General features: G+C 34.6%; 1 protein-coding gene across 1 annotated transcript in view; it reads left to right on the top strand.

Annotated features, from left to right (window-relative positions):
- Positions 1-24,919, top strand: part of MRPS9 (mitochondrial ribosomal protein S9) — a 33,992-nt gene extending 9,073 nt beyond the window's left edge. Inside the window, exons 3-11 of the mRNA XM_068180299.1 lie at positions 6,339-6,401; positions 6,491-6,521; positions 8,760-8,839; positions 15,104-15,186; positions 17,878-17,953; positions 20,659-20,827; positions 22,222-22,330; positions 23,161-23,330; positions 24,713-24,919. Coding sequence (XP_068036400.1) covers positions 6,339-6,401; positions 6,491-6,521; positions 8,760-8,839; positions 15,104-15,186; positions 17,878-17,953; positions 20,659-20,827; positions 22,222-22,330; positions 23,161-23,330; positions 24,713-24,804 — 873 coding nt within the window. The 3' untranslated portion in view covers positions 24,805-24,919. The remainder of the gene's footprint in view (positions 1-6,338; positions 6,402-6,490; positions 6,522-8,759; positions 8,840-15,103; positions 15,187-17,877; positions 17,954-20,658; positions 20,828-22,221; positions 22,331-23,160; positions 23,331-24,712) is intronic.
- Positions 24,920-27,960: the final 3,041 nt, after the last annotated feature.

Below are 27,960 nucleotides of genomic sequence, written 5' to 3'. Positions count from 1 at the left end.
CACTGCCAGGAGAATTACCAAGCTTTACATTTTGAACAGCAGTAATTCTTTCTTATGAGTACTTATATACCTCCATGTCTTCTGCTGTTAATCAGTCTTTGCAGTGTATTTCAAAAGTAGACATCCTAGGATTCTGTCCTTCACTAGAGTTTTAGGTATAGTTTAATAAAAGCTAAACCTTGTGAAGTTTTAAAAAAGGAAAATAAGTTGACTTACTTGCTAATCCTTGGATGTTGTGGAAGCAGAATTGCCTCTTACTGATGCTTTTATTTAGGAATGAAAAGTTAAGCTGTGCATTACAACAGTATTTCTGGAGGAGAAAAAAAATCCAACAAATTGATATATAACTCGGCACAAGTCTACCAATTGCTTTTTAATTGGTATTATAGACCTCACTCTGAAGCTAGGATGTTTTATTCTCCTATGTGTGAATATGTGCTATGAAGTTTTTCTAATTGATTTGCTTTGCCCATTCCATTTGATGTATCATTTTTCACAATATTTCATAATTTGTGCTCATTTCTAATGAACAGAGTCGTTAGGACAGGCATGTCTAAGTACAACTGACAGCTAACATTAGGTGCCAGATGCAGTTTATAAAGCTATGTAGAACTGCAGAGAACAGTTTAAATAAATTAGCACCTGTACATTAGTCTCACTTGCTGGTAATTTATAAGCGAATCAGTAGAGATGACATTTAGGTAAGTCATTGATCAAGTTAACAGCTGCATACCCACTGCCCAGCTGGGATACCTAATTAATAGAGATTGCAGTCCTGACCTAGTGCTTTTCCCCATTTGAGTCTGTAATCCTTTTATTTTGTGATTTAACTTCTAACTTACAGTTGTAGTAAACAGCCCACAGCCATTTTCCACTGTCAGATCTGTGATATTCCACTTTAAAGCCCAGAAATCTAAGGAAGATTAATACAAGAAGAGTGTCTTAAGCTTCGTGACCTATTTATATGCCAGTATTTTTATTATTAATTTTTATGCAGTCAGTAAATGCTCTCTCAGATACATGCTCATCATAAAGCAATACTCTTTCCCTGTAAGAGTTATTAAAACTCAAAAGCTAAAGATCTGTGTTCATTTTTGCTTGTTGTCTGTCTTATGACCTAATAGATTGTTGTCAAGCAGATGGAATAATTTGAACGTAAAATATATGTTTTCCTCTACTAGCATTTATACTGTTGGAAAAATACCAGTAAGGTAGTTAACTGTTAAAATGTTAAATGTTGAGAGACTTAATTCCTCATCAGGTTTCTTTCAAAAAAATAAGGCTTCTTTCATGAAAAATTTCTTGTATCCAGCTTGCTTGTAAAGGTGACTCGGCACATCTCATTTCTAAATAATGTTCAAATTTTAGTAACACAGAGTATTAGAAATGAGTGAATATTGGCAAATGTGAAATGTCAGAAATGTTTTTCAGAACAAAATGTGTTTCTGAACTGCCTGTTGTCTGCAAGAAGAGTGTCTTGTCCAGCATTGTCCTTACAAAAAATAATGAATTTTGGATTTATTTAAATAGTTGAAGCTAGAATGCTTTTTTCAACTTTTTAATTTTTTTTCCCAGTGGAAGCAAACTCTGCATCAGTATTTTTTTACTTCTGCATCAATCTGAGCTGATGACTGCTGTATTTTTTTACTCTTTCTAATACTGATCCATATTTTGAAAAAAGGAAGATAGAAATAAAGACTGTTTCTTTCAACAGATTTTTTTGGGGTTTTTTTCTCTGCAAGCTTGTGGCAAGACATTTATTTTCATTTTGAAAGTGATTACATAGTATAAAAATTATGTAATATTAAAAGAAGGTGGGGTTTTTAATGACTGGATTGTTTTGCATTTTTTTCAAGTGATAGAGTTAAAATGGTATGTCACTTTGGACTTGAAACTTCTTTCTGTGCAAGCTAGAATTTAGCTGTAGATGAACAGTGATGGGGTGGTTTCAATAAATTTTAGGAGTTACTTGTCAGAGGAGGGGTTTGTTTTGCAATATAAACTTTTTTGTGTCACTTTTTTTTTTTGGCCAGGGGTGGGGTTGTGGTTTGTTTTGTTCTTAACCTTTTCTGTCCTGTTAAATAAGAAAGAAATATTTCAGAGTTAACATTTTGTGTCCCATTTTTGTTTCATTCATTCATTCCTGGGTTTACCCCAGATATTCCAGATTTTGGATGCTGAAAACTGTTAAAGAATACTGCTAGTGTGGTTAGAAGGAAAACAGCTGTTCCAGAAAACATCTCGGTCTGAGAGGTGATGAAGTACAGTGACTAAATGATGTGATTCAAGAGGCACAGTTTAAGAAGGGAAGTGGCTCTCTTATGATCAAGTTGAGGAGTAGAAGCTGAAACAGCTTTTGCTCAGGTGTTTCATTAAAATGTTATGGCATAAAGTGTCACTTTTCACTTCAGTGTTTTGATGATTAAAATTTCATGTATATTTAAAAAGGGAATGAGCTGGATTCTTGAGCCTGCTGCCAAAAAGGGTGCTGCTGCAAAGGAGCCCCAGGGTAGAGGTGGTGTTTGGTTTTTTAATTTTTTTTTCTTCTTTCTTTTTCCCTAAAATACCTTTCTTCACTGGATGTTACTTAGACACCTATCTTTGCACATGTTTTGAGCAATGGGAATTAGTGGAATGTTTTGTGTTTGAGCTTCAATAAAAATGGGCAAGATCAGTTGAAGAGCTGAACTGTTGAAGTCTCCTATCCCAATATGACTCAGTCAGCTCTATTTGAATTAAAGTATTGAATTCTTAGTTTCTCAAGACTTTGGAAAAAAAAAAAGCAAAATAAAAAGTAACTCTTACTGACCCAGCTGAACTTGTTTGATTCAGAGTTAGTCTCTGACGTGCGAGAAAATGAGCAAACAACTTCTTGGATTGTAGGGAGGTGGTAGGAAGGGAAGGACAATCAGAAGTCAGGATGTGCAACATCCACAGGTAAGTGGAAAGGTGAGGTTGTGGCAGGTACACTGAATGTACGCAACATACACATGCAGTGCTGGACAGATTATTTAATTAATTGGTTTGTGTGTTTGAAGGAGTGCCAGATTTTTGGGTTTCTCTGGTTTTGTTTTTTTTTTTTTTTCTTAATAGGGATGGAGGGTGGTACTTGTTATTCCAACTGTCTTGAATTCAAACTTAAAACTGCAAGTGAAAGACATTTTGGTCCTGTGGACAGTATATCGACTCTTCTGGTCCCTCAGCAAATGATGATATAACAGGATTTCTTTTAGTTTGGTACAGGAAAGTTATGTTTACCAACTGTACAGTTTAAGAAATGTCAGATATAAACTATTATGTTACTAACGTGTTCATTATTATCTGCTGTTTTTAAAGGTGTGACTACTGCGTATTTTCCTCTTCTCTGTGTGCATCAACAGTGAAATTCAAAAGCAAAGATTTTCAAATCCTTAAAAGACATGATTAAATTTTTTTTTAGTAACTCATAGCAGAAGCCGACTGCACCCGATCCACCTTTTTCAAGTAATTTATGTAGTTCTTTTTGGAAACACTGTTGTGTTATTAGGTACCAGGATTTTTAATTGTGATTCTGCTGAAAATAATTATGGATGTTTCACTTTTAGAAAGTTGTGGTTTATTTCCAAAGACAACGGCAACAGTGTGATTTAACAAACAGAATGTGAAATAGCAGCCCCAGAACCTGTGGAGTCTAGAATGGGGGGAATATATCTTCTATAGCTGACATGATGACACTGAGAAAGTAGTTCTTCATATTCAGCACAACAGTTTCTTTTGGGAAACTGCAGTTAAATGTAAAGGTTTCTTGGGAACTTTACTGCTAGCATTTACACCTTGATTATGAAGTTTTAAGAGGGGCATTTACCTGCTTTTTCTGTTCGGGAAAATGCAGCTACCATGCAGTTAATTGTCTGTGGAATTTTGGTTTGAGACCTGGACATTCTTAAAAGGAAACCTATGTTCCATATCTGAAGACACTTTAAAAAGATTTCAGGAAAATAATTTCATGGTTATGTGCTTCAGCTGCAGTTTGGAGAAACTAATTCTGATGTAATTCCTCAGATTGATCCACCATCTTTTTATATTGCTAGTACAGGGCTTTTTAAAAAGATTTCTTTCCTACAAAAATGAAACATTTGCATAGACAAAATCAGCTTCTGTAGATGAAGTTCCCAAGAGGCAGTCTGACTTTCTATGTAGTTGTTAAAGTACGGCCTGAGAACCTAGCTATGTAAAATTAAGAAGAAAATTCTGAATAAAGCTGAACTGGAATCTGTTGCATTCCAGGATAGTTCATCCTTGATTAATTTTCCATATAAAGAGAGAAGTCAGGAAGACTATTTCTTTCCATTTTGCAATAACAAAAAAGCAAGCTTATGAAATGAGCCATTTTCTTTGGTTAGTTGTTGTATGGAGATCTGAGAGTAGATGTTAGGATTTCTTAATACAGGATGTGTTCATGTTGTAGTGTGAAAGACATGAGTATACACTTAGCAATAAAATAAATTTTCCAAGAAGTAGAAGGTCTCAGATGGCAGCTACTTTTTTCATTGTAAATGTTAAATTGTTGTATTTGGCATTTATTAAGGTGTCATAGTTACAGTAACTGTTTTGGCTGAGATTCTGGAAATGCTTGTATAAAGATTATGTCTTAAATACATACACAGTCAGTCTCAGGACCCTGTAATAATTTCTTTTAATATATTATATAAGGTGTTGGTTTAACATAATTTGGCTCACAGTAGATTTCTCTCTTGTCATCATAATTAATCCCCATTTGTTCATAAATAGGTGTTCACCTACTGTGTGTATGCATAAAATGCCCATTGACTAACAAATGGGAATACAGTAGTCACTAAGAGAAACAAAATTACCATTTTATAAAATCAAGTTAAGCCTTTTGTTTGCTTCAGAATTCTGAAAATTTCTGTTCAGAATGCCAGTAGGGGATTAATGAAAGTAATAGGTTAGGTCTTTTTACACTCCATGCATATTAAATCTGTTGAAGCACTGACAAAGCACTCCAAGTCTATGGAAAAAAATTATCAGCGAGTAATAGCCCTAAGGTAGCCTAAGTAACAAAGCACCATTCTTCTTGAGAGAAGATTTTAAACTCAGATTTTATTGTAATTCTACTTTTCTGTACTGTCTAATGGAAATATAAATGAAACCACTGCCAGAAGGGTTTATTTGGTTGGTCCATTTTACTGTACAAGCACAATATTTCTGTCTGGAGCTCTGCTACCCACTGTCTGAAGCTGGCTACGCTTGCCAGGCTCCAAATCTGGGAGCTTTTGGTGGCTAGCTTTTTCTGGTTTGTTTTTAAAAACAAATTAAAAAAACAGCTCTGACAAATGCATGTTTTTGCATTATTAAATTATGGTTTAGTTACATTGAAGAGGGAGAGTAAGATGATACTGAACAGAAATGTGTGTCAGGGCTTAACTTTGTAAGGAGCTTTGCCTTACATTTTGGCCAGAATGGTACACTAACTTCATTTGTTGTAGGCAAATAATGCTTGTTTTATATATCACATAAATATTGGTAAATACTGATTAAGTAAAAATACAGTATGTACATTGTAATTAGTGAAAACAGTAAACAATGAGTGTGATGAATATCATATATTTTTCTAAAGTGTTTTATCAAATCTTCAGATATCTAAGGGGAAAAAAAAAAGATGTCACTTGAGTCTGTTTTCTCTGGGCAGTTGGTTCAAGTTCAGCAAAGATTTTAGTGAGTCACAGTTGTTTCCAAATGCAGTGATCAATGAAATGCTTATTTAGGCTATGTAAAATAGCTATTACTGCCACAAGAAACATGGCTTTTTAGACTTGAGGAAACTATGTCTGGAAACTGCAGAAAGTGGGATTCCAAATGTTTAAAATCTGGCTTTTTCCTGTTGCCTTAAAAAAAAATCCTGTGCTTGGTCTGTCAGTAGGCTCTGTTAGCAAGCACTGATAGTTTCAGAAAGATGAATAGATAAGTGTTGTTACTTCCTCTGGAAGTCACAGCATTGAAATTTTACTGGAAAACATTGTGTATGAAGGTGGTCTTTGGACTTGAGTAGTTCTGGTAAGTTATGATAAATGCGTTCTATAAAAACTAAATTTGGCAGAAGAAAGTCCACTCATTCTGATGCAGTAGAGTACAGCCTTCAGAATGAGGTTTTGCTTCTGAGGATTCCAGAGGAAATTATCTGCTTTTCTTTTCAGCACATCACATATGTCATGTTTTCTTACTGATTTGGTTGCCTACTGTACAAAGATTATTGTTGCATAAGAAAGTACGTAAAAATGTTTTTGATTGTGCTTTTATGGGAAAAAAGTCACATATGAGATCTTTCTTCTTGTTTTCAGAGAGCTATTGCCTATCTCTTTCCTTCTGGCTTATTTGACAAACAAGCCAGACCTGTGATGAAGGTAGGATTTCTTGTTACATTTCTGAATAGCTGTAGCATGATACTTTGAGTAACTTTTTCCTTTTGCTGATATTTTTCATTTATTTGCAGCATCCTACTGAAATTTTTCCAGAGCAGAGAAGTAAGTGTTCTTAGATACTTATTTTATTATTTCTAAGTATTAGAAATGTTGCATATGTAGAATTTTCTATTTTTATGGCTTTTTTCTTATTTTTATTGGCTCTTTTCCCTATGTTCCTAATGACTGCTAAGACATGAGCAGTAAAAGTCTATTCTGATATTTTATGGTTTAGGATGAAAAATTATCAGAGTGCCGCTGATCTTCTCAGAAATTGCGTTAACTGACTAAGATAAATGTTTTCATTGTTTAAAAATAAGCAATAAATAGAATGATGCATAGAATCTCTTGAAGTCATGTGAAAACCTTTTATTAAATTCAGTAGCTTTTTGTCAGAGCTGTCTTATCACCTCCATAAAATAGTCATTAGTACTATTTTAAACCAAATTTTTTCTTTGTAACTTCTTTGCTCTCAAAGATTAGAAATTACAGTTGTGAATTTTTTGAAATAATAGGCAGAGTGGAACCTCTCCTAATCAGTTCTTTGACCTTAAAGTCCTAACTCTTCATGTCTGTCCATACTGTCTTTGCTCTTGCTCCTGAGACACTGTATAAAGTCCCAGATATCAGTGATACGCCAGTGTGTTAGTCAGTTCGCTACAATCAACAATTAAATTTTAAATAGAATATTTGAAAGATAGGTCAAAACCTGTTGTCTGTTTTTGACTAGTATTTAGTAAGAACTAGTAGCATGGATGTGAAATTCTACATTCACTGAGTTATCAGGTCCCAGATCAACATTTCTGATTTTCATTAAAATCTTAAAATTTTCCTTCCTTTTCCCTGCTGCTGAAATAATTGATACTTGCTTTTTGGGGGACTTTTTGTCTTTAGAAAGCAGTCTAAACTATATGAAATTTTGGATTTTCAGCTTTCAAATGGTATCATGCCTTATTTTTCAACTTCCCTGTATTGTGAAGTAAAAAAAAGTAGAAAGTGAAAGGGTAGGAGAGAGTTAATCATTAAGTAGTTTAAAATCCAAGGGCTGTTTTATGGAAGAACTAAGCTACTATTCTATATGCTTTCAGGACTAAAGCATTCTTTGAAATGCTAGCAATATCCTGAGGACTGTAAGAACAAATTAGTATAAATGTGTAGTTTTGTATTTATATCTAAAAATAACACATTCAATAAGTATTTCTTAAGGCAGCTTTGTCTTGTCTACATATTACGTCTTCAATAACTTTGAAGTACAAAAACTTAGATTTATACTTTGGAAAGTTTCCAGAACAGTTTTTTCAACAAAATATGGTTTCACAAGTGCATACATGGAAAATCACCCTAGTAGTATATGTGAGTAAAAGTCCCCTGTATTCTTTCTTTTCTGCTAAGTTTTGCATCTTTACATTCAGCTTCTGAATGTATATATATCTTGATGTTCCAATCCAATATATATTGTGCTTATCAGACAGGTTTCTGGAATCTTATCTTTGCCTTTAGTTTACAGATAGCTTTAATTAACTTCACTGGATAAAATGGCTGGGACTTTCTCTACAGCTCAATTTGTAAAAAGCTCTCAGGTTTTTATTTTTGTAATTTTTCTTTATTTAAAAGAGATCTTTGTTATGTTATCTAAGTTTGCCTTTTTTTTCCTCCAAAGTTGAATTTTGTCTTTAAATAATACTTTGTAATGCATAAAACACACTGGATATGCTGAATTAATATGCAACATTTGTTTTCTTGCTGAACTAATTATGTAAACTATAGGATAGGTATTTGTATTTAAATATCCCAAATGTAATAACACAAACAAGTTCTAAAATCACCCAAGTTCTGAATATTGTTGTTGCCCACAAAAGACAATTGTACACATACTTAGTTTAGCTTAGATGTATTTAGATGTATTATTTAGATGTATTCTTTGTTTTAGCACTGTTTTTTGCAGAGCTGCTTATCTTTCACTTTTCAGTGTAGATTTCAGTTGTCTCTTACTTTGTATTTGTATTTGTAATGCCACCTATACAGTCTTTTAGAGTTGTACACAAAGGATTTCCTTATGTCAAAGGTTATTTACAACTATAATCTTCAATATTTTATTATAATTGCAGAGGGAAATTAGCTTTAAAAAATATTGTCTAAGCTATAAGATTTCTAGGCAGATTGAACACCTGTAAAATGTCTTTGTTCTCTGATATTTAAAAAGACAGTATTATGAAAGAGGTTTATAACTGCAATTAGATACATGGGAATTTTTTTTAGTGATTGTATATTGCTTTCTTGTCTAATCTTGCCTTCCATTAGAAATCCAGTGGGGAGAAGATGGCCGACCATTTCACTTCCTCTTTTATACTGGCAAGCAGTCGTATTATTCATTAATGCATGTAAGTATGTTATCGGTAATAAATAATGTCAGCTCCCAGTCAAGTGCATGTTATTCTAGAGGTGCCACTCAGGAGCTCCTGAGTTTAGTTATGTTTTCACAGTAGGCCCTAATATCACCACTGAAGTTACATGCAATGTATATTTTTGTGTCACAATATTAATTATCATGAGCATTTGTATGTCACATTTAAGAGAACACGCTACATAATAGTTCTTCCTTTAATTTTTGGCTCATTTTACAGTTTTGGCTATGGACTGGTTTTGTATAGTCTGAACATTTTCCTGTAGGCTCTACCTAGTTGGTAGTAAAAGATTAGTAGTGGAGAATGCACATACAACAAAAACTTCACTAGTTCTGGCAAAGTTCATTGTAGAATAAAAAATAGTTCTTTTTTTTTTTTTTCCTCTGTGAAGGGCAAAGCTATAGGAAATGTTATTTGTGCTGACATTTAGTGTGAAGAAAATTTGCATTTAAACTGCTTAATTGATTTTTCTAAGATGGTTCCATTCATGCAAACTTAAGGCTTTTTCTGATTAATATGGTTCCAGGAGTAAAGAATCTGCATCTTTTACCTTTATGAAAAAAGCTGTATCTAATAGAACACCACTAGACCCTGAGTCTTGACATAAGTTGTGAACAGACCTTTCATATCTGTGACCATCAGTAGCACAAGCATTATCTGCATCTTTAGAAGAGTCTATGGGAAAATATTCATGTTTCTTACATATACTTATAGAAGACAAAAGCATTAATAATGTAATAATACAGAAATATTTAATTGGATATGCACATCAGATTTTGTTTCCGCATTAGATAATTTTAAGAAGTTAGTTCTGTGTTTAGTCAGTTGTCAGAAAAACAAACAAACTTTATGGTCACAAATTCAGTGCACAGCTTTACTGAGTATAGTGTTTTTATTAGAATGATCTGATATTTGAGTTCTGTGTACCCAAAGGACAAAATCCCTTTTTGTCAGGTACATTTATTTCTTTGGGGGAATAAAAGACACCCCCATTTTTTTTTTCTTTTTTTTTTCTTTTTTTTTTCTTTTTTTTTTTTTTTTTTTTTTTTTGTTGCTGACCTTGGGCAAATGAGCTTCTTGCCCTGGCAGAAATGAAATGAATGATAAATGTAGAGAGTGTCTTTGCTGAGTAATGGAGCTGCAGCATAGGCTTTCCACAGAGGTTTTCTCCTGCACAGCCCGAGGCAGCCCGAGGACCCCTGCTGTTCATTTAAATAGGTATGTCAAATCTGCCTCGAAACGCCGCTGGTTTGATCTGTGGTAATATTTGTGAAGGTTCCATATGGACTTGAGCCCCCTGCAGTGCTAAGAAATAATGTACAACGCTTCATGGTGCAGACGCAAATTTTCTCTGAAAAGGGATGCAATGCTGCGTTTTAGCTGTCGGAGAGGATGATGGAGCTGACGCGCTAGGCCTGTCAACTTGTTACACGGATGGGTTGCACGCAGCAAGGCTGTGGAAAATCTGTGCCTTTTAACTTTTCTACTTAATCACGGTTGTAGCATTGCCTTTAGACTGTATGCTACATTAATTCTCTTCCTGCCTTCTGCCTTTCATCCCAAGTTTCACGGAAAAAAGTAAAGCATGCAGGTCTTGTAGAGGAGCCTTATCAAACAGCTGTCATCTGACAAGTCATTTGCATTTGTTTTGGCTGAAACAGAGCAACCCAAGGGCAAGATGTTTTGTTGCATTCCATCATAATGAAGAAATTACAAATTTTACAAGGAGCACAAGTTTATTTTTAGCTCTTCCTAGCAGAGTATGCAAGCTTGCCTTGGAAATCTCTGAAAAAAATCTCTGAAAGTATAGTGCTTGTTTTATTTCTAAGAGTGTGGCAACCACCTTCAAACAAATGGCCTTGACAAATGAATTTTTCATTAGTACAGGATACTTGAGTGTTCTTCAAGTTTTTCTGAATATTTTCATTAAATAGACTTTATATCAATGTAAATCCATTAAGTGAGATTTAACAGGGTTTTTTTCTAAATTGGCCGAATGAAAGCCAAAATCTGCATGACATTCCCAACATTGTTAATTAAACTAATGGGTGTTTAACAAAATGTATTCCTAAATCTCAAAGCTAATTAATTTGTCCAGAAAAGAGTTGTATGTTAATACAGCCTAGTGTAAGTAATCAATCCGATTTGAAGATGCCTTTTAAATTGCTACATTAAATCTAATAAACAGGATAAACATATTATTTAGCTTACGCTTTTATGCTATTAATTACTACATAGGCTCATGTGGAACTTGAATTTTGTTACCTGTTAGTAGTTATATAACTGGGCATAGCATTATTGTTTAATTAGTGTTTATAAAAAATATTGTCCACATACGGGAAATAAACTATCTTTGTATGTATCATAATTGCCAATTTACATGTTTGGCTTTCAATATGCAATGAGCTATCATACAGGATATTTGTTACATGCGTTATTGTTTTTGTTCTGCTTGTTGAATAAAGTTTAGCTGTAGGGCAAAGGACAATTTATTTTTCTTCTCATACGCAAAAGATTGTTTTTTGCATTAAACACCATTTCACAAATGTTTGATAGTGTATTTGATCATCACTTCACTTAAAAGTTTTTTAGAATAATACCATTTGTGTAATGTGCAGAACAAGACAAAAATGGTTCCTTCAAACCATTGTGCACAGGAAAATAGTAATTCCATGTAATCATGCTTCTTGTACATTTTTTAGAAATATCAGGGCTTCTGGATTGAGGTAAATACTCTAACAATCGAGCATTTTAACTCTCAAAAATATTCCAAAACTTAAAACCAAAGTGTATGCTGAACTCAAAACACAAGAAACAGAGTAAAGTGCAAACTGAGGTAAAATGTGAGCTCTGCAGCATATCTTAACTATAATGTTAATAGAATTTTTTCCCCATAAAAATATCTTTTAGGGATTCCTTTGCTGATTTTTCCCTATTTTTTTAATGCAGAGTAAAATATTTTTTTATTATTTTAAGTGTCCTTTTAGAGGTCTGAAATCTGATCTCTATTAGAAATGGAAGCGTTTCAGTACATAGTCAATCTTGTAAAATCAGCTATTTTGATTGTGTAATAGCTGAGTTTACAAGACACACAGATGTGTACAGTCATGAATTGGACTATTGAATCCTCAAGTGATTAGTAAAATCTTCACCTGCCAGCTTTGAAAAAGCAAGTGTGTCTTCAGAAGCTTTCTTTAGCCATTGGGGAGTGAAGATTTGTCAGATAAATTATTGGGCATTACATGTGATTCCTGATTTTGCAAAGGCTCATCCACATTACTTCACACGTGAGTGGTTCTTTCAGTCTGTTGGCTTTATCTCTATACAGAGATAAGATATATGCATCAATTTTTTTTTAAGTACTTCAGATCAAAATTTTATAAGAGTTGCAAGTCCACTTTCATTGCCAGAAATATGTAGGAAATTATATTTAACATTTCTCTTACACTTGGAATTACTTTAAAATGTTGCTTGACTTCATCTCCCATGTAAAGGGTTCTTTGTCTGAATAGTCATGATTGCTGTAATTTAACCAGAACAGTTTAAAGAGATAATTTTAATTCTTAAAAGTGCACGTTCTTAAAACTTAAACAGGCTGTGGAGTGTTGGTGTTCTTTGGAATTACCTAGGGAGGGTCTTCAGGCAAATTTTATTGTTGCTGCTGTTCTAAACTTTTTTGTCATTGTAACTGACAATTAATTTCTGAGGCCAGAAAGTGGTAGGTGGTAACCCATATCTCATTTTATTTGCCTGTGTTTATCAGTCATTTCCAAATATGACAAAATCCTTAAGTCGTCTTGTAACTTGTGTCATTTTACTTGAAAATTCTTGAGTTGCTGTTTAGAAGCAATTCTGACTGTAGTCAGTCTATCTTCAGGTCACAGCTGTGATTACCTCCCCGTGTCCTTTTTAAAGGAACTGTGTTGTAGCTGTGTAGAGCTCCTGTTCATGTGTTTTTGCTGACCATGCCAATAAATAAATATGTATGTCGGAATGTATTGGAAGAGGATGGGTGTTTGTGAGGAGGCAGACAGGAGACTGCTTTTGCAGGTAGAGTTGTGACACCCTCTGCCTTTGAAGGCAAGAGGTAAGTCAAGAGTAGCAGTAAGGTGAAAAACCTCCATACACATTTATAAGACCTAATAAACCAGTATGTCTTCTAAGCATCTGACACCAAAATATCATCTTTGTGCCTGGGTTGACTTCTTCCAAATGCAGGAACTCATGGAGCTCATCAAATTCAATCTCTGACTGTTCCAGCTGAGCTCTCCCCAGCTTGCTGAGGGACAGACACAGCCCTCCTTCCCCTCCTCTTCCCTCATTCTGTGGTCCCAAGCAGAAGCTTCCATACTCATTTTTTACCATATCTTAACTACAGATACCTAAAAATTGCTTGGTGCAGGCACACCTCATGCTCTCTAACCCAAACTGTGTCTGCTTTTAATGTATAGGCAATAATTTTAGAAGCCTAATGGTCAGCTCTGAATGGAGTTGTTAAGATTACTAGAGTGATGTGACATAAATCTTGCCCACAGTAGTAATATTGTGTCTTGTTTCCTTAGAGGGCTTTGGTTATATTTGTGAGGTTTGGAAATACTTGAAAATAGGATTTCTGCTCTTTTATGTAATGTTGCCTGTGTTTGAGGATAAATAAACTTTTTTTAAGTTGAAAATTCTTCCTAGTTCCTATCTGATACAATTACCTCACGAAAGATAAAGGATTTCTGAAAGGATAACTGCTACTGTAATATATGAATTCTCATGCTGTCTCATAAGTGTAGGAAATTGTACTTCAAGATTTTAACTGTGGAATTATTTTAAAAATATTTTGTTCCACTGTGCCATTAAAAATGTGATCAGTGACCTGCGTCAGAGACTTCAGTGAGTTGTTCCTGTTTAAATGCTTTGAGTGCAGCTCAGATAACAATCTGTTCTTTGTTCATGCATTTTAAGTACAAATATTTTTAGTGTATGTGCAGGTGTATTTTATATTAGTGGAAAAAGCAGCTTGAACAGTAGGTGTTTATAACTAAGCAAGGGGGTTCTATTCTGTGGTTATTTTTAAGCTGTTGCAGATATTTCACTGCATCCTGTTATAAATCCCAGTTTTGTGTTAAGAACTAGTATTTCATTAGTTAATATCTGACAGCACAGAGTTGTCTCATGTTTCTTCTTTTACTGTTTCTTTGTAAGTAATACAAATAAAAATCCCCAAACCATTGTTTCTTGTCCCCACTAATTCTTACACTATTGTTTCTCTGTAGTTATTTGCTAAAACTCATGTTAGTATGGTATAGGAAAGTGACTCTGAGCTTTCTATTTCAGTCCTAAATGAAAGTAAATTATTTGGCATAGAAATACTTAGTTGTAGTGCAACTGTCCTGTTGTTTCAATATAATTTATAATTATTTCTCTAAATACTCCTATTTACATTTGCATTTGGATCACTGTTGTAATTAAGAGTATTAGAGGTTGTATTTTAGAAAAAGTAGTCTTCATAAGTTTCTGAACTGAAAAAAACCCTAAAAATAATTTATTTAAAATGTGTTTTTTCTGTAATATTTTTATTCTGACTTTGAGTATTTTCCCCCTTTGTTTTTTTTTTTTTTATTTTTTTCTTGAAGTACTAAATCACTGTCACACCATTGTTTGAAAATAATAACATATCTAAGAATTTTGAGAAAACTATTTAAAAACACTGAAAATGCAGAGTAAGTCCATCTGCACAGTTGAAAAAACAGAAATTTTTACTGTGGTAAATGTGCAACCTTCTATCCATGTAGACATGCCAGGGTAAGAAGTTGTGACTGATACAGATCACCAGTAAATCTAACACTTCTACATCTGCAAAAATCCTAACTAAATGAAATTAAATACATCTTAAACCTTGTCAGTATTTTGAGGAAGTCAAACCAAGATGTGAATGCACTGATGAAATTATTGTGCAGTATGTTTTGGAGTTGCATTCATTATACAAATGTATAATGTAGTTGTCTTTCTGTATACAGTTGAGATTTTTTTTAATAAGCATATTTAAGAAGGCAAAAAACACTGTTGCAGAATTCAAAATCCCTAATTTTGAGCTGCACATAATTTTTTTTGTCAGAGCTCTGCTTGTTTTCTGACCTCTGTATTTTAAGTGTTTGAAGAGTAAAACCGTTTAAACATGTGTTTTAAGTAGCAAAATTTAAATATTAAATGAAAAAATCTATTTAAATACTTCTTCCATATACATTTAAGGAAACATATGAAAAATTGGTGAGTGTTCAGAAACATCAAGACCAACTGATAGCTCAAGACCTTCCTCTTCAGAAGGAAAAAAGGTAAGCTTCCAATTAGACGGAATATTTGTAGTAGTTTTCTTGATGTGCTGTCATATTCTGTTTTGGCACTCCTGGTAGATCCCCACACTACCTGCCTTCTATTCCACAAACAGATTTTCAGGCTTTTGCTCTATTCCTTGTGTAATATTTGTATGGTAATTTCAGGTTGAAAAGTTTTACCAGATATGTGTGGAGTACTCACCTCTCATTGTTAGAGTAGGGAAACCCCATCTATTTCTCATACTCTTTAAATTCTCTCTGTTCTTTTCAATATTCTTTGCTTTATAAAAGTTCGGAAGTGTCATTTGAAAATAAACAGAAAATATCCAGAATTCTGTGTTTCTTTATAAAACATATGTATATTCATATATATTAATGTTTTATATATATATATAAAACATATATTCTGTATGAATTTTCTAATAATGTCTTTTATTAAAGCATTTTGAAAAAAGGAGGTAAACTTTTTTTAAAAAAACCAAGGGCTTTTAAATACCAACTACATTGTTCCTGCTTTTTTTAAATCTCAGGATCTAAGGCTGAGCTCTTTAATTACAGATCTTGAATACTTTAACTTACCAATATTTAAATTTAAGAGTCTCAAAATACATAATTTCACTGTTTTTCTTCTAATGGCTTTGAACAGAAATCATCAAAACCTAGTAATTTTAGAAAAGCTCTTTTGGCTGGATTTCTTTAATTATCACCACTATTAGTAATTAAATTTAGTGTCTCTTTTTTTCTGGTTAAGCTCTTCATCCAGTTAGCCACTGGACAGAAAAGCTCCATGTCAGCCAGAAGCTGTGGGAAATCTACAGTTGTTGGTTTCTAAGTGTGTCCAGTCAGGATATGCTTTTAGGTGCTGTTTGCTCCTCTTTGACTGTAGTCTTGATTTTTTTGAGATGTCTTGCAAGGATTTTATATTAGAAAATGAGTTAAGCAAGTGTTTTGAAGAAATGGCTGCAGCTAGGAAGTTTTGGTTTAGGTATTTACTGCTTTTCTGTATAGTTACTTTTTTCCCAGTCCCAAGTTATTTTTATCTTTGTTCTTGCTGTGCTTTTTCTAGCCAAAGTTAATGCATTGCTCCAGGAGCACATGATGTTGGTTTGTCACTTCTTCATTTCAGCCATTTGTTATTTATGTTAGGAAGAGAAAGGATTAATTTGCTGAGATTATTTCAATTTCTTAAATAACAGAAGTTCATGTTTCTTCATGATAAAAATAGCATTCTGTGACCCACAGAATGTTTTATTATAGATTTGTGTTAGGTTCTGAGCAGACAAGAGGACAAATGAATTGTGTTTCTTGCTGCATGGTGCTGAAAAATAGCCTGACTCCATACAGAGCTCAGCCAGTGGATTTACTGATGTGAAAAACAACCTAAAGCTAACCAGAGATGAAAGGTTTTTTTCCCTGTTAGGTTTGTAAAGCTCAGAGAATTTAAAGGATTTTTGATACTTACTTCTCACTCTGGATATGGTACTTCCTCTAAGATTAGTCTGGATAGGATAATTTGTCTCCTAAGTATAGGTAGAGGGTTGGTGGGAAGGGTTGTTTTTTTGGTTTGAGAGGCATGGAGTTTGTTGGGGGTTTTTTCCCAGAAAATAATCTATTGTGAATGCATTCTGTAATATTAACTGTAGGGTTAGGACCTGATCTGAACTACCTCAAGTTTATAGCTTTTCACATGCAAGAAATTTTTTCCAGCTTCAGTGGAAGTAGCAAGTAACAATATGTAAATGTAAGTATATACTTGAGTCTGTCAGGATTGGAAGCTTTTTAAAATTAAAATCTGCATTGTTTCTAAATAATCCTTTCTCATGTCCTGACTCAGAAAAACATTAATATGCATGCTTGAGAAGTAGTACTCCTTAAAAACACCTTCAGAAGGAGTGTTTTACTGAATCACAGCTTCCTTCATGCTGCTGAAAGCAGCATGTTTCTAAAAAACCTGAGGAGTTAAGAAGCTAGTTAAATCTTTGCCTTAAACTTACTTGATAATGTTGGTATGTATTTTTATGGCTGTTCAGTTGGTCACTTCATATCATATATATTTCAAAGATTTACTTCAAACATTGGGTTTTCTTTGCCTTAGCATCTCTCTATGAGGCTGTTATCTTAGAAATTTCTGCTTTTGCTATCAGCAGTACAGTCACTGTGCTGAGCAGCTCAAGATTACCCAGTAGATAGAAGACAGGGTGTCACTGCTACATTAGTACTTTGACTATGCTTACTGCTAGTGCCATTCTTTATATTGACCAGAAAAGACCAGTGGCAAAAGAATTTGATTTTAACATTCTGCCTTTGATTTTGCTGTGTTGCTAGTATACCAAATTTTTCTTGGCAGCAGGCTTTTAAAAGTAAGTTGTAAGTTGGGGGGAAGATCACTTCCTATTACAGTAATATTCTAATTCAATCTCTGACTTCAATAATAGGAATAATGCATAGCTGATACTCATAATGGTCATGTGGTCAATTCAATACATGAAGCTGCCATACCTTTTAAAAGGCAGATCTTTTAAAATCAATGTAGGCTTTCTCATGTTTACTATAGGAATCTATAGTTATCTGCATTCATTTGTAATGGAAAATGTATTTCTGAACGAAGACTCACTGTATGTGTGGTCTTTTGTGATGTGACTCTAATTGCATGGTTAATTAAAGGAAGAATATATGTGATATTTTAAACAGAAACCTGGCTGGCAGCAGATGGCTGACTAAGATTGAATTGGAAGAAATGTTGTTAGAAAAAGTGTCAGATGATGATGTAAGTAATTAATCTTCCCAATCTTAAGGAGGTTTGTATCTTAAAAATATGGACTCTGGGTGCATTTTTGGATACTGGAAAGGTATTATTCAGAAGGAGGTGCTCTTCAAAAGAGTTTATGGTTTTCTGATGAAGACTATATATGTTCACAGCACTGTCACACTCATGTTGTTTTGAAGTGACTTGTCTCGATATTTTTTATCTAGCACAATTCAGAACTCTTAAGAACTTTCCATTGTTATTGCCATAATATAGTTTTTCTCCTGGCAACATTGTGAGACATAGAGCTCTCGTTCCTTGATATCCAATTATGTGGTCAGGAATGGGTTATAAGAATTTATTATAGAAATAGCCATTTATTGTAGTTGCAGATGAAAAATAGACAGGGCTCAAACTGCTGTACTAATTGTAGAGAAGGGGTAAATATTCAACGTGGGGGAATGCAGTGGATTTATACAAGAGTAAACCTGCACAAAGTTATTTAATGTTAAGGATGACATGGTAATGATAGAAAAATCACAGAGGGCTTACTAGAAATAAGGAGTCCTTTTTCTTAGTGATTGACTACAAAATCAAATAACAGAAACAAGACACAAAGCTGTGTAGATCTGTGGTTTGATATAGATATCTCCTGTTACGTTCTCCTTGGTATGAATGTGGTGGGAGAGAGGAGAGTTTTACAGTTTCCTCAGTGTCTGCAAACCGTACCACTCTGTAGGTTTGGAGTCGTCCTTTACATCTATCTCTGGGGATAAGACTATTCATCCTAATAGTCATACACTTTTTTCTCATTCAGAGCTTTTCCCTACAGTCCCTTGAAAAGCATTGGATTTTGTAACAGCAGGTTCAGTCTATGTGGCCAGGTTTTGGAAGCTTGAATATAACAGTACCAGAGAATGTAACTCTATTTGTCTGAACATTCCAAGTGTTTTCTCACCTAGAAGCAGTGTTCCTCAATCTTGTCTGTCCTGTGAACAACAGCTTTGCAAAAATAGCATAACAGCAGCAAACATTCCCTTTGCTCAGTTGTCATCTGGAACAGTGGCATGTGATGGCTTCCTTGTTTGTGGGGGATGTAAAAAAGTCTCTAGCAGATTGTGGTCCATAAGCATAAGTTAAAAGTAGTTGTTGTAAATTCTCCATCCTGATAATACCCAGGAGACTTTCTCTACCTTACTTGCAGTAGAAGCCATGAAGACTTCAGTATTTTCAGTAGCTCCTGCATTTGGAATGGCTATTTTTCTTCTCCAAGTGCCAGGTCTACTTGTACAACCAAACAGTTTGGTGTTCTTCACTGCTTGGTTTTAGTACATTCTGTACATTAGTACATTTTACATTTGTAAAAGTATATTGCAATAAACTTAAAAAAAGCCCAACAAACCAAAACCCTACACTAAACTCTTCTTTATACTGGTCTCTCCGATGCAAGACCACAGAGCTTAGTCTGTAGTAAAATACATTGTTTAAATATATTTGAAATGTCTCAGTATAAGCTGCCAGTCTTTCCTGTTCAAATTCTTACTTTTTGCCACTGCAACAAAAATTTTAGTGGTGTTTACATTATTAAACAAAATCAGAGCTATTTATTTTTTCCTTTTGCACTCTCCAAGTGAAAACTTGGAGAGTGCAAGTTCTACTTCAATATTCTCTATAATTTCTATATGTTTTAATTTCCTTATTTCTGCTCTTCAAAGGCTTTATCACAAGTCTTTGTCATATTGTTAGGTAAAAGTATTTTTCAAGTGATGTCAAAGTTCCAGGGACTACTATTAAGTTACAAGAAAAGTAGTAATTTGGTGCTAGAGAAGACTCTGGTAAAAGAGTATAATAATAGATAATAATTTTATAAAATTAAAGAGTACAATAACTGCTTGTAAGTAAAAAAAATTCAAAAATCAGGTTATGATATCTATATGAAAAATCCATTTTTGATGGTATGATACCTTTATATCTGGTGACAGGTGTCTGGAGCTCCTGTCAGTAACACTTGGTAACAGGACATCCCAGCTTTTGGTACAAATGGGTTAACACAATGGTGTGTACTCTTTAATCACATGTTGAAGAACTTTGGAGGGAGGTATAAGGGGGAAGGAGAACCACACAGTAGCGAAGGATAATTTATTTCAAGAGGTTGCCCTTTAAGTCAAGTATCTCTTGAATTTTTAAATACCTTGATTGTTCAGTTTTAAAGGAAATCATAAACATTAAAGTAACTCAACTTGAACAGCCAAAGATAGGCATTTTTTGTATATGTTATGAAATATAATAATTTATGAGATTCAGTTCAATGAAATAAAATTATTTCCAAATCAGTGAATATGCTGACTTACTAAAAAGTAGGTGAAAATCTTTTCCTATTTTAATAAAACAATAATAAAATAATTAAGATATCCCCCAATGTTTTTTTTTCTTTTTTTAAGTGAGATGAACTTCATTCTAATACAGTAATCATTTATTAAAAAGGAGTTGGTTATGCTTTGGAGTAAAATTTCATTCTTTTCTGAAGAAAGAACTAGATGTCTTTAGTCACACAGAAAATGATGCAACTGCATGCTGCTCTTAAATCAGCATGTAGGTGCAAAAGTGTCATCTTGTCAGAAATCATCAATAAAAGAGAAGTAGGAAAGATCCATTAAATAAAAATAGAAAGTTTTCAAAAATGCAATTACACTTGCATACTTTAATGATGTCTTGTTGTCTTACAGTATTCAAGATTTATTAAACTCTTAAAAAAATTGGTAGCATTGCCATGTGCTGACATCGAGGATAATTATATACAGAAGTTTTCCAAAGAAGTTCCTGGGCAGTTGCAGAAGGTGGTTATTGAGCCCTTGCAGCATGATGAGCAAGGAGTGGCCTTCAGCACTGGAGAAGGTAATAATTTCAAGTTGGTTTATAAAGATGTAGACTTTTTTCCTCTTCACAATGCTTTCTTTATAGTATGTACAAAACTGCTGAAAGTGTTGCTACTTCATTTTCTATGTTCATGTATATGTATACTGCATTTATAGCTGTTAGTGATGTTATGGGACACCAAGTTAAAACATGGACTGGTCAGAAAGTTCAAGTTTTTGGCCCAGACTCCTATCATCTGTTTTTTATATGTATTACAGTGATAACTCTGTAGAGAGGACCCCATTGGGTTGCAGGTTGTGGGATACAAAAGGACTTTGATTTTTGGGCAGAGCTAACTGATGAACATAAAGAGTGGAGGACTGCACAAACAAACATGAATAGTTCCATTGATGTAACAGTGTTGTTGCTTAGTATAAAAATGGCATGCTTTGACTAGTGAGTAACCTTTATCATGACTTAAGCAGTCCAGCAAAGGGGAACTTTGAAGATGCAAAGAATAAATAGGAAGGCATTTGGATATTTACAAACACCTAGGAAGTTGTGAAGAGGAAATTTCTAAATATGGGACAGAGATGGATAATGGGATATTGATCATTCCTACTGAGATTCAGGGGATGTTAGACAAAAGCCATGAAGATCTCTGTATCTTCTAAACACAGGCTGTTATGTTTTCATTGGGGAAACACACATTTGGAAAGCAATACAGGATATAGGATATGAGTGATTGCATAGAAAAAATGTGACAACAACATGTATAGAAAAGGCTGATGATTTTCTGGACAAAGCATGTGTGCACACACACTTTATGCTGTACATTTAAGAGGAATCTTAGAGATGATGGGTATTATGCAGCAGGCAGCAGATGATAATAAGAACAAAGATCACAGAGAATTTGAGATGCAGAATGGCTAGAGAGCTGCTTTACCTGGGTTGTCTTCAAGATTACATGACAACAAAGATGTGAGAGCAGCAAACCATGATTTAATTTGCACTGGTTTTCAGTAGTATCTTCAGAACAGTAGTTAATGAAGTTTGATGAGCATGAAACCTGTGTGATTTAAGAAAAGCCACCAGGTTTAATAAGTTCAAAACCAGTCTTGTTTGTGCCCCATCACCCCCAAAATAAAGAAGAATGTCTTATTTGTTTCATAATTCCTTTATCAGAATGATTGCTTCCTTTGTGCTAAAGGAGATCGGTTTCCCAATACACACTTCTCCCCCACTTAACAGACATTGACTGAAATATATTGAAAGATAGTTGTTCTTTGTTTGCATTTTTTTTTCTTACCTCAGCCTGTAAAACCAAACAGCTGTCACTGTATGAATGTGATGAGATTTTTTTAACTACTTGAGCACTTGAAGTTCTGGAGAATATTGAAGCCTCGTAAAGTATTTGATTTAATTCCTTTAAGGTAAAAGAAAAACTGCCAGAGCTACTGCAGTAGTTTATGACAATGGGACTGGAAAAATTACAGTGAATGGAGTAGACATTTTACATTACTTCCCAGTGCTGCAGGACAGGTGAGAGCACTATGAAATACTGTGTTTTACTGTAATTAAATTATTCCAGCAAAAGTATTGCCATACAGTTACATGCTGATGCTATGTTGAGTCTATGTTCTTGTCTCTGTATAACTATCTATTTCATAAAAATGTGTCTTGCATTTCCTCCTAATTTTCAGGAGTTTACTGATAGGCAAGCCTTGATCTGTGTTCCTTGCCTCACCTTTTCTGAAGGGATGTAAAAACCAAGAGCACAGACTGTTTTAATAGTTCAAATTTTAGTCCCCTTAGAAAGGGCTTGAAATTTTTCTAAAAATAAATAATAAACATTATCTTTAAGTGTTTCACAAGAGATTTGCAAATTGCATGTATGTGTAATTACTCTGGTATACAATAACGTTGTGGAAGCAAACAAGGTGAGGCTTTTCATGTAAAACTTCAGATTTTGAAGGATGTGCACAGTCTGATATAGAGGAGACTTCTCATTAAGCTGACAAAGTTTCTATTCCTAATGTGATTTTATATTGTGATTTTTAAGCTCAAGAATAAAGGGAGAGGTTGCTCAGTTTCAATATCCAGAGCTGATGGATCTTGGCTTCCTTACAGAAGTAGTGGAATAAAAGTAGTTGTAAAACTGAGCTTAAAGTATGTACCATTGGCAGTTGGAATATGCTCCTAGCTGCTAATTTCCTGTTGATTTGAATGACATATGAATGCCTTTCTAGACCTCTGCCCAAAAGTTAACTATATTTTTGTATATACAATGGTAAGAAATGTGTATAGCATAGAACTTTATGCACATGAATTTTTAAATTTTTCTTTTTGGTTTTTTTTTTTTTTTCCCTTAGGGAACAGTTATTGTTCCCTTTCCAGTTTCTTGGCAGAATTGGAAAACATGATATGATTTGCACAGTCTCTGGTGGAGGAAGATCTGCACAGGCTGGAGCAATACGTTTAGCCTCTGCAAAAGCCTTAAGGAGTTTTGTGACAGAAAAGGAGGTGGAATTCATGAGGCAAGGTAGGAATTGAAATTATTTCAATGTTTCTTAATGTGTTTCTGGTAATTAACAGAATTAATACAAGGATCATTAAGGATCAGATTTGAGTAAAGAATCCCAGTGAAACCTTGTGTATTGTATGAAAGGGATGTGCATTGATTTATAGACTGTTTTCACTTCTTTCCTAGCATCCTTTGTGTACATATTGGATGACTTCTCAAGCATTTTTCCCTCTGTTCATGACCTCTTTTAGGTCTATTAACCAGCTTACATTGCCTCAACATAGAATCACAAAACATGAATGTGAATTCACTACTAAATAAATCTGGATCGGACATTAGTGAGCTGTAAGATACCGAGATTGTGTTTTGTTATATTTTGTTGGTCGCGTCTTGTTCATGTTTTTAAAAAATTTCTTCTCCAACATAAATGCTGGAGGGTTGGCTTTGAAGAGAGAGTAATGAGCAACATATTGCATGCAACTAGCCAAACTGAGGGAGCTTCTTTCCTCTCTTGCAGCATTTAGTGTTTACAAGTTACCTAGGATAAGATAGAATTTACTTAGATAACTGCAGGATTTGATGCTTTTGATGCTTCTCAGTGACGAGATGTCTATGCTGTTTCAGCAAATGCAGAGTTATGAACGGTGAGCTTTTAACTATGCTCTTTCTGGACTAGTAGCAAGAATACCTGCCTGTGTTAGTGGCAGAACAGCTGTGATTTTTTTCACTCCATTGCCAGCCATCAAACAAAACCTGTGTTCATGATTTGCAACAAGTTTCTTTGACTGTACCTTTTCAACACTGGCAAGTATAAATTGCTAGGAAAGCCCTTGTAAGTAGAAATTGTAGTGAGTTTGGTATCTTTACTGAGATCACGTAATTGTGAACATGTTTGGGACATTGCCAAATACACTTTTAAGTATATTTATATATATAAGTGTATTTGTACTTACATATAAATATACCACATAACAGTGGTCTTCAGAACGGGGAATGTGCAGCTGATCCATTGGGATTCAGTAAGAATGTGCTGTATATAATTCATAAGTGAATAAATACATATATTTGGGAGTACATGCTCAAAAATACTGTTAGGACTGCATGATCAAAAAAGTTTGGAGACCGCTGCTTTCAAGGCCTAAGTAATATGGGTAGATAAAAAACAATGGGTAGTTATTTTAGTGGTGTATAAAGGAAAATATGAATGAAGTTCAGTTACTAAAGAGAAGTTGAAATGTTAGAGGATCGGATGATACTCTTTTCAGTGTCTTGTGGTTCTGAACCTTTAGCCCTCTAGATCATGCAAATTGTACTGTTAGTGAAAGTCATGCTCACACATAGCATACCTGTAATATTAACTAGTAGCAGTAAATAAATGAGGTTTTTTCTGTGTTTTGTAGCTGGACTACTAACAGTTGACCCACGTGTGAAGGAACGAAAAAAGCCTGGTCAAGAGGGATCCAGACGGAAATTCACCTGGAAAAAGCGATAAGTCTTGAGTATTTAAAGAGTGACAAAGTGCTACCACAATTTAAAAACATACTGATTTATGATCTAAAAGTGTTGTATGAATATATTTAGTAATAAAGACTTTTTTCCCTTTATAATTATTATGTCTTCTGTTTAAAAAGCAACAAACAACTCTAAATTTATTTAAAATTGTGGAAAATCATGGTGCAATTTGATGGAATGCTAAATCTAAAATAGTTACCAAGTGCCAACTTTGCATCTTAAGTCCAATGAAGTCAATAACAATTTATGAAACTGTTGGTGGATTATAACTTCTAAAAATCAGTCTATTTGTTTAATGATTTGGCAGTCTAAATTCTGAAATTAGGCAGCTCCTAACTGGGTATTTGGACATCTTCAATGTGCCTCCCTTTGTGCCTCACAGGTATATGAGGATAAGCAACAACTTCCAGCCTAAACTGTGGTGGGGTTGCAAAGTCAGTGAGAATAGTACTGACAATTGAGGGGATGTTGAGAGAGGAACTGTCACAGAGGATAACCTTTGCCTGTGGAATCAGTTGTCTCCAGGATACTTCCCCAGGTTAAGTAGGGAGTGATTCAGAACAAGTACCTAAATTTAGGTTCTCTGAATCATCCTCTGGAGGAGTCAGTTTTTCTGTTCTTCCCCCAAATGCAGAAAGAGCTGGAGGGATTAAGCTGAAGTTGTCTTTTAGAACACTCTTCTCCACCCCTTACATCTCAAGGGGCCTGTTCATGGAGGCATGTTCCGAATATGGCTAACGCACAAAGATAGCATTGGACTCCTTGCCAAATACAGTCATAACTTTTCTGTTTTAAAATCAGAAGCAGGAGGTGATGACAGTGCTGCCCACCTCCTGTCTATAATTGTACCCTTCCAAAATAGATTAGTAGTTACAGCACTCACCCAAAAGCTTAAGGTTTTGGTTTATTGCCAGCTTCCTTCCTGGGACAGAGGTCAAATTCTTTCAAGGAAGAGCATATCCTTCATCTGTACTGTAGGAAGTGGGCCACAGCAGAAAAGAAGATAAAGTTTATCTCACCAGGAAAAGCAGAGAAATACAACTCAGTAGTTTGAACAACAGGGCACTTTCCAGCTTTCTTTTAATTTAGAACACTTCATTACTTTGAATTCTTTCTCCCAGCCAGATTTTTTTAAGCACTAGAGTACCTGCTCTGCTTCTTACTTGCTGTAGGTCATACCAAAATCCACACCTCAGAGGTCACAAAAGGTGCCAGCAGGTCACTGCAGGCCGTAAGCAACTCTAAGTGATGTGTACAGGTCATTATTTTCCCAAGCAACAGGGGTGGAAATGGGGGCAACAAATAAATAGACCTCATCAGCTGAGCAAAACAGAGGAGGTCAGAAACTGGGTATGCATTCTTGACTGACATGTTTGTGATTCCTCTTCCCAAAGCCTGTGCTTCTTTTTAACTTCTGTTCCATGAGAATACTCTGTAAACTTGGACAAGATTCCTCATTGCTAAGGTAGTTCATCTTAATCAGAATACACAAGGCTAAAATTACCCAAATGGATGTTGTAGTAAATTGTGTGTTGGCCTCTTTTCCAAAGTAGCAAGTGATAGAATGAGAGGAAACTGCCTAAAGTTGTGCCAGGGCAGGTTTAGATTGGATATTAGGACAACTTGCATCACCTAAAGGATTGTCTAGCACTGGATCAGGCTGTCCAGGGAAGCGGTGGAGTCTCCATCTCTGAAGGTATTTATAAGACATGGGGATGTGGTTTAGTGGTGGGCTTGGCACCACTGGGTAAATGGTCAGACTCTGAATTTAGAGGTCTCTTCCAATGCAGAAGATTCCATGACTGGTTAAATTGATTTTAACAGCTGGGGCATCCACCTGTCCCTTTGAAAAACAAATGGGGTTTACATGAGATTCTACACTAAGGCAAATACAGAAAGGCTTAACTAGCATTTCTTTTAAATCAGAATTGCTTGTGTGTAGCAAAATAACTCTATGTCATGTATCAGTAGAAGTAGTGATTTATAATAAAAACATTCATCCATGCTGGAACAGGTACCTACGGATCCTTTTGCTGTGCTCACATAATGAAATCAACATAATCGCATGGTCTTGAAGGTGCTAGCTGAAGAAGATTCTGAAGAGGATTAAATCTCAGAATTTGTATCATCTTCTCAAATGAGAATTGATCTGTTTGGCCACATTACTTGCCTCATTACTAGGCAAGAAGCTACAAGTGCAACAGCCTATCAGCACTTAAAATATGCAAAATCTTTTATCATGTTTTAAAGGAATTATTAGTGTTTTACCTCTCAAAAAAAGTATGGCCATGGCCTTTGATGTTTTAACTGAGCAAAGAAAATGAGATAAAGTTTCAGAATTTACCACAATGTTTTAGGAAAGTCACTAGGAATACTGGTTAGTGCTGTGCAGCCAGGTCACTTGCTTGATAGCTACCAGCTCAGGCTTTCAACTAAATCTGAAAGTGAGGCAAAAAACATTTTTAAGAAAGAGAAGAAAAAAAAACAACCAAGAATTGTACAGTTTGTTTTTTTCTTTTCATTTTTCATTTTACTGAAGTTCCTCTCAATTATCTGTAATACATGTCAACATTTTAGGAGTTAGGAAGTTAAATAGCTTTATTAAGAAAGATTACTATTATCTGTAGTGTTAAAGCTCATGAAAAGGTGAAACTACCATTTTTTCACTCATTTTTGCAGACATCAGAACAAGTATCATGTGGGAGAACCAAATTTATCAGGGTTGTTAATTGTTGCTTGTGACAGCAGCACAGCAGTAGAATCAATTCATCAGTTTGAATAATCTGTTTTAACTTCCTGCTCCTCTTACTCCATTGCAATTCCAAAGTTAATGAGAGAAGCCCCCTGAACGCCTGGGCTTCTGTGTTCAAGCCAGGCTTCTTAGGTCTCAGTTTTGAAAACTTGCAATGTGGACCAACCTATCTCGCCAGTAAGATTCCATAATTCACTGTCCTGTGACAGGTGCTTATACACTGAGCATTAAAATATTTTCTGAATGTGGGCAAAAAATAATAAGCCCTCCATGCTTTTTGGGCAATGTATGTTGTGATTCATCCAGGCTATTTTTTTTTTTAGTTCCTCTCCACCAAACTGATGGTTTTGCTGTAAGATACCAAAATTTTCTGTAAGACAAATG

This window comes from Anomalospiza imberbis, chromosome 2, assembly GCF_031753505.1.
Source record: "Anomalospiza imberbis isolate Cuckoo-Finch-1a 21T00152 chromosome 2, ASM3175350v1, whole genome shotgun sequence".
Lineage (NCBI taxonomy): Eukaryota > Metazoa > Chordata > Aves > Passeriformes > Viduidae > Anomalospiza > Anomalospiza imberbis.
The sequence above is the reverse complement of the archived record's forward strand: the minus strand, read 5'-3'. Positions and strand labels throughout refer to the sequence as shown.